Source organism: Populus euphratica, unplaced genomic scaffold (genome assembly GCF_000495115.2).
Source record: "Populus euphratica unplaced genomic scaffold, PopEup_1.0 scaffold3298.1, whole genome shotgun sequence".
NCBI lineage: Eukaryota > Viridiplantae > Streptophyta > Magnoliopsida > Malpighiales > Salicaceae > Populus > Populus euphratica.
The window spans coordinates 1-12,782 of NW_011503152.1; the positions used below are offsets into that span (position 1 = coordinate 1).

General features: G+C 36.2%; 1 protein-coding gene and 1 pseudogene across 1 annotated transcript; both read left to right on the forward strand.

Annotated features, from left to right (window-relative positions):
* Positions 1-5,793: 5,793 nt before the first annotated feature.
* On the forward strand, positions 5,794-8,009 carry LOC105119667 (60S ribosomal protein L19-3-like; annotated as a pseudogene).
* A 1,340-nt stretch (positions 8,010-9,349) lies between these two features.
* On the forward strand, positions 9,350-11,426 carry LOC105119668 (microsomal glutathione S-transferase 3-like). The gene is made up of 5 exons (XM_011017833.1): positions 9,350-9,734; positions 9,826-9,998; positions 10,425-10,495; positions 11,090-11,145; positions 11,238-11,426. The coding sequence occupies exons 1-5, from the start codon at positions 9,546-9,548 to the stop codon at positions 11,244-11,246; spliced, it is 498 nt and encodes a 165-aa protein (XP_011016135.1). The 5' UTR covers positions 9,350-9,545; the 3' UTR covers positions 11,247-11,426.
* The last annotated feature ends 1,356 nt before the right edge of the window (positions 11,427-12,782 follow it).

The window sequence follows — 12,782 nt, forward strand, 5'->3', positions numbered from 1 at the left end:
TAGTAACAGACTTCTTAAGTTTAGGTGTAAATTAGTTTCTCTGCAATCTATATGTATACTTTTTTCATTAATGAAACACAGGGCAATATCATAAGAAAACTACTACGCCTTCATGGTATCAGAGCAATCCAAGGTTCTCCTTCATTAGTCTCTCTTCTCTTTTGCTAAATAACGGTCTCAGCAATACTAAATTTTTCTTACTTCCTAGACACGAAACCATGACCACCCCAACCAACTCCTCAGATATTCACCGTGAGGTCTCTCTCATTACCATCAATACCAATATTGCTCAAATACCTCTTAAACTAACTTCTATAAATTACATCTCTTGGAAACTTCAATTTGAAACGTTGTTCATTGGGTATGATCTTATTGGATATATTGATGGTTCAATACCCTACCCTCCAAACACTATCACTACAAACAACCACACGTTCCCAAATCCCTCTCACAAACTCTAGATTCGACAGGATCAACTTTTGCTAAATGTCATCATCAGCTCTCTCTCTCTCCCATCATCATTCCTTTCATTGCCTGTGCAGGTACTGCAAGGAAAGCATGGAACATCCTTGCCAACACATATGCAAAACCTTCTCGTGGTCACATCCAACAAGTCAAGAACAAACTTAAAAACCCAACCAAAGACACCCAAACCATCACTAAGTTTCTTCATTCCATTAAAGCATATACTGATGAACTTGCTATCCTAGGTGCACCAGTCAATTCGGAAGATCTCACTGACAAAATTCTCAATGGCCTAGGAGATAAATACAAGGAACTCGTTCATGCAATCCAAGCTCGTGACACAACCATCTCATTTGATGAGCTGCATGAAAAACTTCTCTCGTTTGAAGCACATGTAACAACAGATACCATGGCTACTTCCTTTCCCATTACAGCCAATCCCATGCAAAAGACAGCCTCTGCATGGCGTGCTCCTCGTTTCAACAATCCTCGTCCCTTTTGTTCCTCATATACCACTTCTCACCAGTAGTGTTCCCCCCATTTCAGACCTTCCCATTCATTAATCAACACCTCTCTTTATCACCAAAATTGGCCTCCATCAAAACCATATCATGATTTTTACTAAAATTATGGCATTCAAGGTCACACAACCAAACGATGTCCCTCCTTCCAACTAATCCCAATTCAGTCTTTAGCTACTAAGCATTCCTCAGCACAACATTCCACCTCTTCTTGGCAGCTACGAGCTAATTTTGTCATCAACACTGCCTCTACTGAACAAAACTGCCTCTACTGAACCAACATGGCTGCTTGATAGTGGTGCCTCTCACCATATGACTGCAGATCTTAACAATTTGTCACTTTAGTCCCCTTACAATGGCCATGATGATGTTATGATTGCCGATGGTACTAGTCTTTCAATTACACACACTGGTTCTACAAACATTTCTTCTCCCTACTCCACTTTTAAATTGTCTAATATCCTTTGTGTGCCAACTATGAAACGCAACTTGATTTCTGTCTATCAGTTTTGCAATTCTAACAATGTTTCCCTAGAATTCTTACTATCTTCGTTCTTTGTCAAGGATCTTCAATTAGGGGCATTTCTGTTTCAAGGCAACACTAAGGATGGAACGTATGAATGGCCGGCTTCAAACCCTATGTCTACACCAATCTTAGCTTTCTCCACCATCAAAACTACGTGCACCAACTGACATCATTGTTTAGGACACCTAGTATTACCTATTTTACAACATATTTTGTCTAATTATCAATTAGAATCCTCCTCTCATATCACCAAAGAATTCACCTGTAATGTTTGTCTTTACAATAAAAGTCATAAATTGTCATTCTCTACTTCTACTCTAGTATCCACAAAGCCTCTGTAAATTACATTTTCTGATGTTTGGACATCTCCAGTAACATCTTCTAATAGCTTCAAGTACTACGTCATATTTGTCGATCAATTCACCAAATATCTTTGGTTTTATCCTCTAACGCGAAAATCTGAGGTTCTTGATGTTTTCCGAAGTTATAAATCTATTGTTGAGAATTATTTTAACCAATGAATTGTCACTCTCTACTCTGATAATGGAGGTGAGTATTCTGCACTCAAAACCTTCCTTTCAAAATCTGGAATCACTCACCTCACAATACCCATACACCTGAATTGAATGGCTACTCCGAAAGACGATATCATCACATTATCGAAACAGGTCTTGCACTCCTCACTCATGCCTCCTTTCTATTATTCTTTTGGCCTCAAGCATTCAGTACTGCTATCTATTTAATAAATAAAATGCCTACCAAAACACTCCAGTTCTCTAGCTCCTTTGAATTAATTTTCCAAACTGCACCAAACTATTCTAAGTTAAAAAGCTTTGGCTGCTTATGTTATCCATGGCTTCGACCTTACTCCTCACATAAGCTAGCACCGAAATCCAAGCCCTGCGTCTTCATTGGTTGCTCATTATCATAAAGTGCATATCTCTATTTTGAGCCTAAGACTTCCAAAACCTATGTTTCTTGTCATGTAAAATTTGTTGAAATAATTTTTCCCTGCACCAGTCTCACATCCCTGTCACATTGTCCATCTCACACACTAGCTGTCTCCTGGTTTCCACCTGTTCTCACAGTTTCTATGTCTCTTCCAGCACAGCCGCCTTCTTGCACTCCTGAAGTACATACACCATAATTGCCTCTTGCTGCTGATCCTTCTCCATCTTCTTCATTGATCTCCCAACCTACAGTAAATACAACTCTTCCCTTCCAAGACTCACAAACAACTTCTGCCCAACTCCCTAACCATTCCATGATTACCAAAGCCAGAAATCATATCATAAAACCAATACAGAAGCTGAATCTTTATGCAACATTAACCTCCTCAAGAGCCGACTTCTATTACACAAGCTATCAAAGATCCACACTAGAGAAAAAGCTATTGCAACTGAATATAATGCTCTTGTTAGCAATGGCACATGGGAACTTATCTATCCCACGACAGCCACCAATATTGTAGGCTATAAATGGATATTTCGTATTAAAAGGAATTCTAATGGCTCTGTTGACAGGTATAAGGCTCGTCTTGTGGCAAAAGGTTTTCATCAACGACCAGGTGTAGATTACCTTGAAACATTTAGTCCAGTTATAAAGCTAACAACAATTCGTCTGGTGCTTAGTCTTGCTGTCGCCAACCGTTGGTCACTTCGTCAGCTGGATATCAATAATGCTTTCCTTCAAGGCAATCTTTTAGAAACAATATTCATGGCTCAACCACCTGGCTTCATTGATTCTGATCATCTCAGCCATGTATGCAAACTACACAAAGCTATCTACGGCCTTAAACAAGCTCTAAGAGCATGGTATCATGAACTACGATCATTTCTACTGGCTGCTGGTTTCACAAACTCTTATTCTGACACTTCGCTGTTTACTTGAGCAACTGGCACCAACCGCCTTTATCTTTTATCTTTTAGTGTACGTTGATGATATTATCCTCAGTGGTAACAATGCTGATCTTGTGTCTCAATTTGTTACTCGTCTAGCTCAGAGGTTTTCTCTAAAAATTCTTGGCAATCTCTCATACTTTCTTGGTGTTGAAGTTGTTCCCCATCCCAATGGTATTCTTTTCTCCCAGCGACAATACATACAGGAACTACTTGCCAGAAAAAACATAGAACAAGCTAAACTTGTCCTTACTCCATTGCCAACCAACTCCTCATCCCTTACATTGTCTTCTGGTTCCCTTCTCGCCAATCCTACTGAATACAGAACAATAGTTGGTAGCCTCCAATACTTATCGCTTACACGTCCAGATGTGTCATTTCCTGTTAACCGAATGTCTTAGTTCATGCATACCCTAACAAATGAACATTGACAAATTGTTAAATGCATCCTGCGCTACCTCTGTGGCACAATTAATACTGGACTTCTTCTCCACAGCAACTCCCCTATATCACTTCATGCATTTTCTGATGCTGACTAGGCCGGAAACAAAGATGATTACTCCTCCATTAGTGCCAACCTTGTTTATCTTGGCAATAATCTTATCTCCTAGAGTTCTAAAAAGCAAAAAATTATCGCTCGTTCATCAACTGAAGCCGAACATCGAGCTGTTGCTGCTACAGCTGCTGAATTATGCTGGATTCGTTCACTATTGTTTGAACTTTACATTGATCCGATCACCAAACCAGTCATCTACTGTGATAATATTGGCGCCACACAGTTAAGCTTAAATCCAGTTTTTCATTCCAAGATGAAACATGTGGCTATTGACTATCATTTTTTACGTGAAAAAGTTCAAATTGGTAAACTACGCGTGGCTCATGTTTCTTCAACAGACCAACTTGCAGACCTTCTTACAAAGCCTCTACCTCGTTCCCAATTCCAGCACTTGCACGACAAGATTGGCCTCTCAACTCGTGGCCTATCTTGAGGGGGCATATCAGGATTAAGATCACCATTTCATATTTCAAATTCAAATGTTCTTGTATTTAGCAACAGACTCCTTAAGTTTAGGTGTAAATTAGTTTCTTTGTAATCTATATGTACATTCTTTTCATTAATGAAACACAGGGCAATATCATAAGAAAACTACTACGCCTTCAATAATAATACATGTCAATTTAAAATAATAGTATTTTAAAATAATATTATTTAAAAAAATTTAAATCAAACTACGTTTAGGTGAAGTTAACCTACTTGATGTTGTTTAATAAACCAATGGTGTGTTTGGAATTGTGATAACATTTATGGTTATAATTTGAAAAGGTTGTTTTATAAAAAATATTTTTAGTTAAAGTTGATTTGATAAAATATAGATTTAGCTAAAACTGTAATTGGAATTGAGATTCAATAAAGAGTAATTTAATGTGTTTGGTTAAGAATATTTTTTAAATTGATATTATAAAATAAATAAATAAAACATATATTAGTATTGATATTTTTTAATTAAAACATTATATATTTAACTACTGCTATTACATCATAAAATAAATAATACTTTATATAAAGTATTTTTTATTGTTTTATTAAACTATTTACATCATCACATACAAAATTCATCCAACAAAGACTATAGTTTTCATGATTTTCTAAGCTTGCAATAAAATCAGATAAAATGTAATCATGAATAAAATTGAGATTGAGATCAAATTCTGCAAATATTACGTCATCATGCGATCCTTTTCTAATATAATTATACAGTGTTATTGAATAATGTTAAACACTAGTTTTTTGAATAAAACAAAATATATGAGAAAATTTTTAGATTTTTTATATTTTACTGGGTTGGACCCAATTCAATGCATTTTGATTTAAGTCAAACTCGTTCCGGCATATAAATAGTAAAGATAGAGAAATACAGCAAAAAAAAAAAAAAGGAAAGGAAAAAAAAAAAAGAAATAAAGACGAAAGGAGGATTTTTCTAGATCTACACGATATAAACCTCTCAAGTTGTTTTGAGACTTTTTTTAATGATTAATTATTTACATTGTTAATGAAGAAGAAAGGATAACACATTCTCATGAAAAACAAATTCAAATTTTTTTTAAAGAAATTGAGTTCCAGCCTCAATTTCTCAATTTTAAATGGCATCTACAACAATAAAAATATAATTAATATTAAACACTTATAAATAGGATTTTTCTCTAAACGCAACCGCAATGCAAAACAAATACTAAGTTAATTTTGGATTGATTTTTTTTTTTATCTGTACCGGTTTAATGAATATGATCTCAGCAGACACACAGCCCATAACCCAGCATAGACTGAAAGCCCAACCCGCAAACCCTAGAAGCAGAAGTTCCCATGGTATAAATACCGAGATAAACACGTCCTGCCCTCATCCGCTCTCTCACAGCTTCAACAGCTCTCGAAGAAGACGCGGAGATGGTTTCCCTCAAACTCCAAAAGCGGCTTGCTGCTAGTGTACTAAAGTGTGGCAAAGGCAAAGTTTGGCTTGACCCAAATGAAGGCAATGAGATCTCCATGGCAAATTCACGTAATCAAAACAATAACCTTTCTCTCTTTTATCATTTCGTCTTGTTTTTTTCTTGCTGGATTTTGCTTAGTTTTCAGTGGGGTTGTGGTTTTTTTTGTTTCATGCGATGTTAAAATGAGTTGTAAATTTAATGTAAATTTAGCAAATTCCTTTGGGGGGTTTTATTAAAAAAATTTATGAAATTGAAATGCAAGGCTGTCAGTTGTTTGTGTGTTTGAGGACCCTTTTATGCAAAAAATAAATAAATAAATAAAGGTTCCAAGCTGTTTTCTTATGGGAGTTGAATTATATATCAATTGTCGTGGTTTATTTTAGTTATAGTAAATGAAGGTTTCGAAGTTTAAGTTTTGATAATTAGTTTTGTGTTTCTGTTTAGTTCTGTTTTGGTGTTATTATGAAATGGAATTTTGTTAAAAAGAAAAATGAAAATAGAAAGAAAATAGTTTTCAAAAATTTGTTAGTGATTGGTTTTTTTGTTGTAGTGATGTAGTTTGTGTTGATGGTATTTGCAATAATACAGGCCAGAACATAAGGAAGCTTGTCAAGGATGGCTTCATTATCAGGAAGCCGACCAAGATTCACTCTCGGTCTCGTGCTCGACGAATGAATGAAGCAAAGAGGAAGGGACGACACTCTGGCTATGGTATATTACTATATTTTACGAATGAACGATTTTCAAGTTTACTTGTGCTCGGGCACTTTTGTTTTTGTTTATGCAAGAGTAATTGGATGAACTGGCAGTTAATTCCATGTAATTTTGGTTATGTCCAAGAATGTGTTAAATTTCAAGCTGTTTGTACCACTTTAGGTAAGCGAAAAGGTACCAGGGAAGCTAGGCTGCCAACAAAGGTTCTCTGGATGAGGAGGATGCGTGTTCTAAGGCGTCTGCTCCGCAAGTATCGCGAGTCTAAAAAGATTGACAAGCATATGTACCATGACATGTACATGAAGGTGAAGGGTAATGTGTTCAAGAACAAGAGGGTTCTAATGGAGAGCATCCACAAATCGAAGGCTGAGAAAGCTAGGGAAAAGACCCTGGCTGACCAATTTGAGGCCAAGAGGGCAAAGAACAAGGCCAGCAGGGAGAGGAAATTTGCCAGGAGGGAAGAACGTTTGGCCAATGTAAGATTTGTAGTCGCTTGCTGCTAATGAACACTTCATTGTTGAATTATTTATTTGAAAAGCCGATTGTTGGTGGTTGATGATGTGGAATTGCTCAGCTTATCAATCATGTTTCAATAATGATGAGCTATGTATTTTAAAAATGTTTCTGAAAAAAAAAATGTATTTTTAGATTGTTTTGATGTTCTTGTATAAAAAATGAATTTTAAAAAATATAAAAAATATATTATTACGATGTATTTTTAAGGATAAAAAACAATGAAAAGCAATTATTATCCACTATCAACCGGCATCTGAAACTATAAATTACCTAGTAGGTGTTATGAATTGTGCATGTTGAAACTTTTGACCTTCTGTCCTTGTCTTTCATGTCCATCTCAATTTGGTGTGTGCCTCAAGCCTCGTGTGGCACGTGGATGTCCTTACAGTCACAGAGCATGACTTTAATGATACTGTGTTATATTAGATTGGTCTAAGTATGCTTTTAGCCAGAGTTTAACATAGATGTCAGGAAATTTTGTATAAAATGGGATGCTGATGTTGTACATTGTAATTATTTACAGGGACCTGGGGCTGAAAACCAGTAGCTGCACCACCTGCTGCTTCTCAACCAACAGAGTGAGTATATGTATTACAGTAGTATATACTTCTGAGTCTTTAACTAAATATTCTTTGTTTTAATCCAATAAGTTAACTGTTCCATATGTTGTTTTGTTTGCAGGGGAACTAAGAAGTCCAAGAAGTGATCCTGAGCTCCAACGATTTGTAACTTTTTGCTTAGTGTCTGATTTTGTTTGTTGCTTTTGACAATGTTGTTTTATGCCTTAGATCGAAGGAATTTTAAGCTGTTGGTACTTGATGCGATATGTAACTCCTGTTTTTGTCGATTAAAAATCAATTATTTTGTGCTTACCACAGTTTTGATGTTTGTTATTTCTGCTGAGCCTCTTTCAATCTTTCAAGAGCCATTAAAATCCTATATCCTGCAACCATTTTGAGCTCTCTGTGGCGTGTATTTTAAATCCTTTTTATCTTCTTAGATGATACGAGGCTGTGTTGGCTGTTGAGTAATTTTATGATGCCAAAAGAGTAACTATTCGTTATTTCTTAGAGCTTTTCTTTGAAGAATGAGATGGATAAAAATTCTAGGTGTAGCTGTTTCTAGGATCATGAATTTTTTTTTTTTTTTTGCTGTACGTTTCTTTCTTCAAATTAAGTTTGCTCGATGAGCATGTTCTTGGGCTTTCTCGCTCCGAGTAGGTTGTGTGCTCATCGATCTTTGAGAAAATGTATCAGTGTAGCTTTAGATTTTTGAATCTAAGTAGTAGTTTCGCACCTGTTTATAGAAATAAATTAAAGATCGCCTTAAGAATAGCATCCAGATTATTTTTGTTACGGTCTTCTGTCTACCAGATGGCATCATTATTATCTGCAATTGCTTGTTCCTAATGGTTTTGCCAGGTCCATCCTTTCTCCTCTTTTGTTTCATGACCTAGACGGTTCAGGAAGTTCGCATGTCATCTTAATTTCATTTCTGGCCAAGTTTCCTGTTATGTCTTGAAAATTACACTAATGGTGTTAAAATTTGAACTCCCACTTGGAGAAAAGTTATCAGCCATCCTACGGCAAGCTGGTGGACAGCAACAGCATGTTGTTTTCGAATGGCTTTTGTATGTAACAGGGTTCCTTAGGCAGACTTCCCGCATGATTTGTATAGCAGGCGCAATAGTTGTTTTTGCTTTAAAATATGTTGATATAATTTTTTTTCAACTTTTTTTATTTTTAACATCGAGTCACAAGTCTAAAAAAAATATTTCTTTAATAGCTAATGCTTTTGTATGCTACAACGTATTTTTAAAACGTATCAGTAACGATCGTACTGTAGGGTGCCGCCAAGCTTTGATTAATTTAGTCCTTGACGTCTGTCCCAGCTGGCTAGTGGATGTTCTCTGTGGGTCAAGTTGCTAGGATCAAGTCTTTTGAATACCATCTTTTACGAATTCTATGAATTATCTGCCTTTAATCCATTGGAAGGTGAGTTTGGTTTACGATTCGGTGAAAATACCACCTGATTTTAGATTAGAAAGAGATGAAAGAAAAAGTAACTGGTGAATTTTGTTTTTTTTTTTAAAGTTCTAGATAAACTTACAAAACTTGAGAAAGAAACAAACCTCGGATTATAAAACATAATATAAAAAGTGAAAATACTTGGGATTTAAAACAATGTGCTTGGCAAACCAGAGGACAGAACTAGCCTGTTAACTGTTTTGACAAATTATTCAAAAAGATTATGATGGCCTAGCTTATTCTTGTGGGCTTCCCTGGAAGAAAAAGGCAGGAACAATTCAGAAAAACCCACAAAGGCAGAAACACAAACTCAAAAGGTCAACCTCGACAGCTCAGAACTAGAGTATAAGAGAAGTGGGTTCCGTTTCTTTCAGTTCCAAAACCAGACATCATGGCAGGAGTTGAAATGTTCCCTAGAGGATTTGGCAATGTAGCTTTTGTTCTTGTTGCTTATTGTTTTCTTAATTTCTGGATGGCATTCCAGGTTGGCAAAGCTCGCAAGAAATACAACGTCCCTTATCCAACCCTTTATGCTATCGAATCAGAAAACAAAGATGCCAAACTTTTCAACTGTATTCAGGTCCTCTTGCCCTTACTTCTCTTTTCTTGTTTCTGTTTCCTGAAATTTGGATTTTAACCTCTTTTGTTTTTTTCTTTTGGTTGTGGTGCAGAGAGGGCATCAGAATTCCCTGGAACTGATGCCAGTGTTCTTTTTGTTGATGGTGTTGGGAGGGATAAGGCATCCTTGTGCTTGTGTTGCTCTTGGATCCATTTATACTGTCACTCGGTTTTTCTATTTCACTGGCTATTCCACTGGGGACCCTAAAAACCGTCTCACTATTGGGTTTGTTCCCTTTCTCTCTTGCTCTCAGTGATTACCTTGTTCTGTCTTGATTGAAAATTTAGATAAAAGTACAAATTTCATATGTGCATAACTCCTGAACATAAATATGTGAAAATCGCATTGGTAGGTCACATTCAAGATTCGCATAAGTTATTAACTGAGCAATTTCAGTCCGTCAATGCATGTGCGCATGCTCTGATGAATTTTATACCCACAGCCACATGTCACATATATGGGATTGCTACGTTGCCTGCATCATGCCTTTAACAGCATTGGATTTGACGTTGGTAATACCTTTTAACCATGATCTAACCAGCATCGGCTTTGGGACGATATTGCTGACACTCTAGACTTCCCCATGTGTAGGATTAGATTAGTGTCAGGCCGCAAAACTGTACTGGTAATGATTTCCCTTTTTATGTGCAGGAAATATGGGCTCTTGCCTTTGATTGGGCTTATGGGGTGCACAATTTCTTTCGGCATCAGTCTTCTTCGAGGAAAGTCCTCGTCTGTTATTTACTTATCTTGTGGTTTTGCTTTCCTTAATTTTCCATGTTCATCCATCTTTAGTGTGTTTATGTTTTGTGTTTAGCAAACTGTACTTTCTTTGAATATTGAGGTGATATTCTTCTAAGATCATTTCTCCTTTGTCTTTGAATTCCTTCCAATTCAGAGGCACCAATAGAACATTTCTCATGGCCTCCTACTGGATTCGAAAAATATGATCACAAGAGTCACCACCACCGCTGTGCATTTGGTGGCATGGGCTTTTTCCGAAGACATACAAGGCAATGCCTTCATGTTGAAAGGAAAATGAACCCTTAATTTGTATCTGTCAGATATGGCAATTATATATCTCAACTAGCAATAACGTTTTCCAACACAATTTGTTTTTGTCAAAGCAAGTTTACGTTGAATCAAATTAGTTAGATATAGAATGATAATGGCATTGGTGTTAGACTTTCTTAGGTGGAAATCTGAAAATACTGGAAGGTCCTGGTATAGGTGCTAAAACAATCAAAGACCTTTGGTCATAGTTGTCAATTTGTATAAAATGGGATGTTTATGTTGTTCATTGTGATTTTTTACAGGGCCCTGTGACCGAAAAACCAGTAGCGGCTCCTCCTGCTACTTCTCAAGCAGCAGAGTGAGTATATATGTTACAATAGTATATACTTTGACTAAATATTCTTGTTTTAACACAATATGTTAACTGTTCCCTTTGTTGTTTGTTTGCAGGTGAACTAAGAAGTCCAAGGAGTGATCCTGAGCTCCAACGATCCGTAACTTTTTGTGCAGTGTCTGATTTTGTTTGTTGCTTTAGACAATGTTGTTTTATATCTTAGATCCAAGGAAGTTTAAGCTGTTGGTACCTGATGCGATATATAACCTCCTGTATTTGTCGATTAAAAATCTATTATTCTGTTCCTATATATATATTTAAGAAAGTATGGCTGAGCCTTTTCCATCCTATATCCTGCAACCAAGTTGATCTCTCCGTGGTCTGTTTTTTTTTTTTTTTATCCATATTACTCTGCTAGATGATACAAGGCTGTGTTGGCTTTCTTTATCCGAGCAAGTCATGTGCCTGGGCGATGAGATCTTTAAGAAAAGGAATCGTTGTAGTTCAGACTTTCGAGTCTTGGAAGTTGTTTCACACACTTGGCTACAGAAAGAAATTAAAGATCCAGATCATTTTGTTACCATTTTTTATCCGCAGGATGGCATCAATGTCGTCTTTAATTGCTTGTTCCTAATAATTTTGCGAATTTCATCCTTTAACCTCTTCTGTTTCATGACCTGGGCTGTTTAGGAAGCTAGTATGCCAGCCAAATTTCATGCCTGACCAAGTTCCTTGTCAAGTCCTGAAGATTAAGCTAATGATGTTAAAATTTATGTACTGCAAATTGGAGAAAAGTTATCACCCATTTTGTGCCTCAACCTGGTGAATAGCAGGTGGTTTATGAATGGCAGAGAATGGCTTTCTGTATAAAATGGGGTTCCTTAGCTAGATTTCTTCAAGTCCCGCCAAGCTTTGATTAAAGATTGTCCCCGTTGGCTAGTGGATGTTCTTCTGTGGGTCAAGTTGCTAGGATCAAAAGAAACTGAAAGGATAACCTTTTTTATTTATTGGTACTTTTTATCGACAAAACACATTTATCCTTGGATGTGAGGGTATAATTGACTCTTTGCTTTTTTTATACAGTAAAATAATTAATATGCCCTTTTAAATAATTCATTTTTCTATTATTTATTTTATTTTAAATAGTTTATTGAATTGGAATTTTCTTCCCATTTAATCTCATGATATACAAGGCAATGCCTTTACGTTGAAAGGAAAATGAACCCTTAATTTGTCTCTGTGAGATTTGGCAATTACATGTCTCTACGAGCAACAACATCTTCCAACACGTTTTGTTCTTGTCAAAGCAAGAAAGCTTACATTGGATCAAATTAGCTAGATCTAGAATGATACTGCCATTGATGCTCAAGTTTCTTTAATGGAAATCAGACGATGCTGGAGGGTCCTCGAATAGGTGTGCTCAATCAATCAAACTAGTCACCTTTGATCATCATAGTTGTCAACCCGTCCATCTAGAGATAGATTTGGAAGATATTTAGTGTTATTAGATTAATTTGAATCAATTATTTTTACTGAAAACTCATGCAAGTTATATTTTATTGGATGATTCGATTTAAAATTTAATACCTGCAAAAATCGAAATTACTCGTGAGTTCATATGATTGATTGATTGAAACTAAGTAATTAGTCCCTCTTATATG

Bases quoted from the DNA above. Each gene is read 5' to 3' on its own strand.
- LOC105119668 (XM_011017833.1), top strand. From the start codon at position 9,546: ATGGCAGGAGTTGAAATGTTCCCTAGAGGATTTGGCAATGTAGCTTTT. The intron at 9,999-10,424 runs GTTTGTTCCCTT...TTTTATGTGCAG, and splicing joins AAAAACCGTCTCACTATTGG to GAAATATGGGCTCTTGCCTT. The intron at 10,496-11,089 runs GAAAGTCCTCGT...GATTTTTTACAG, and splicing joins CGGCATCAGTCTTCTTCGAG to GGCCCTGTGACCGAAAAACC.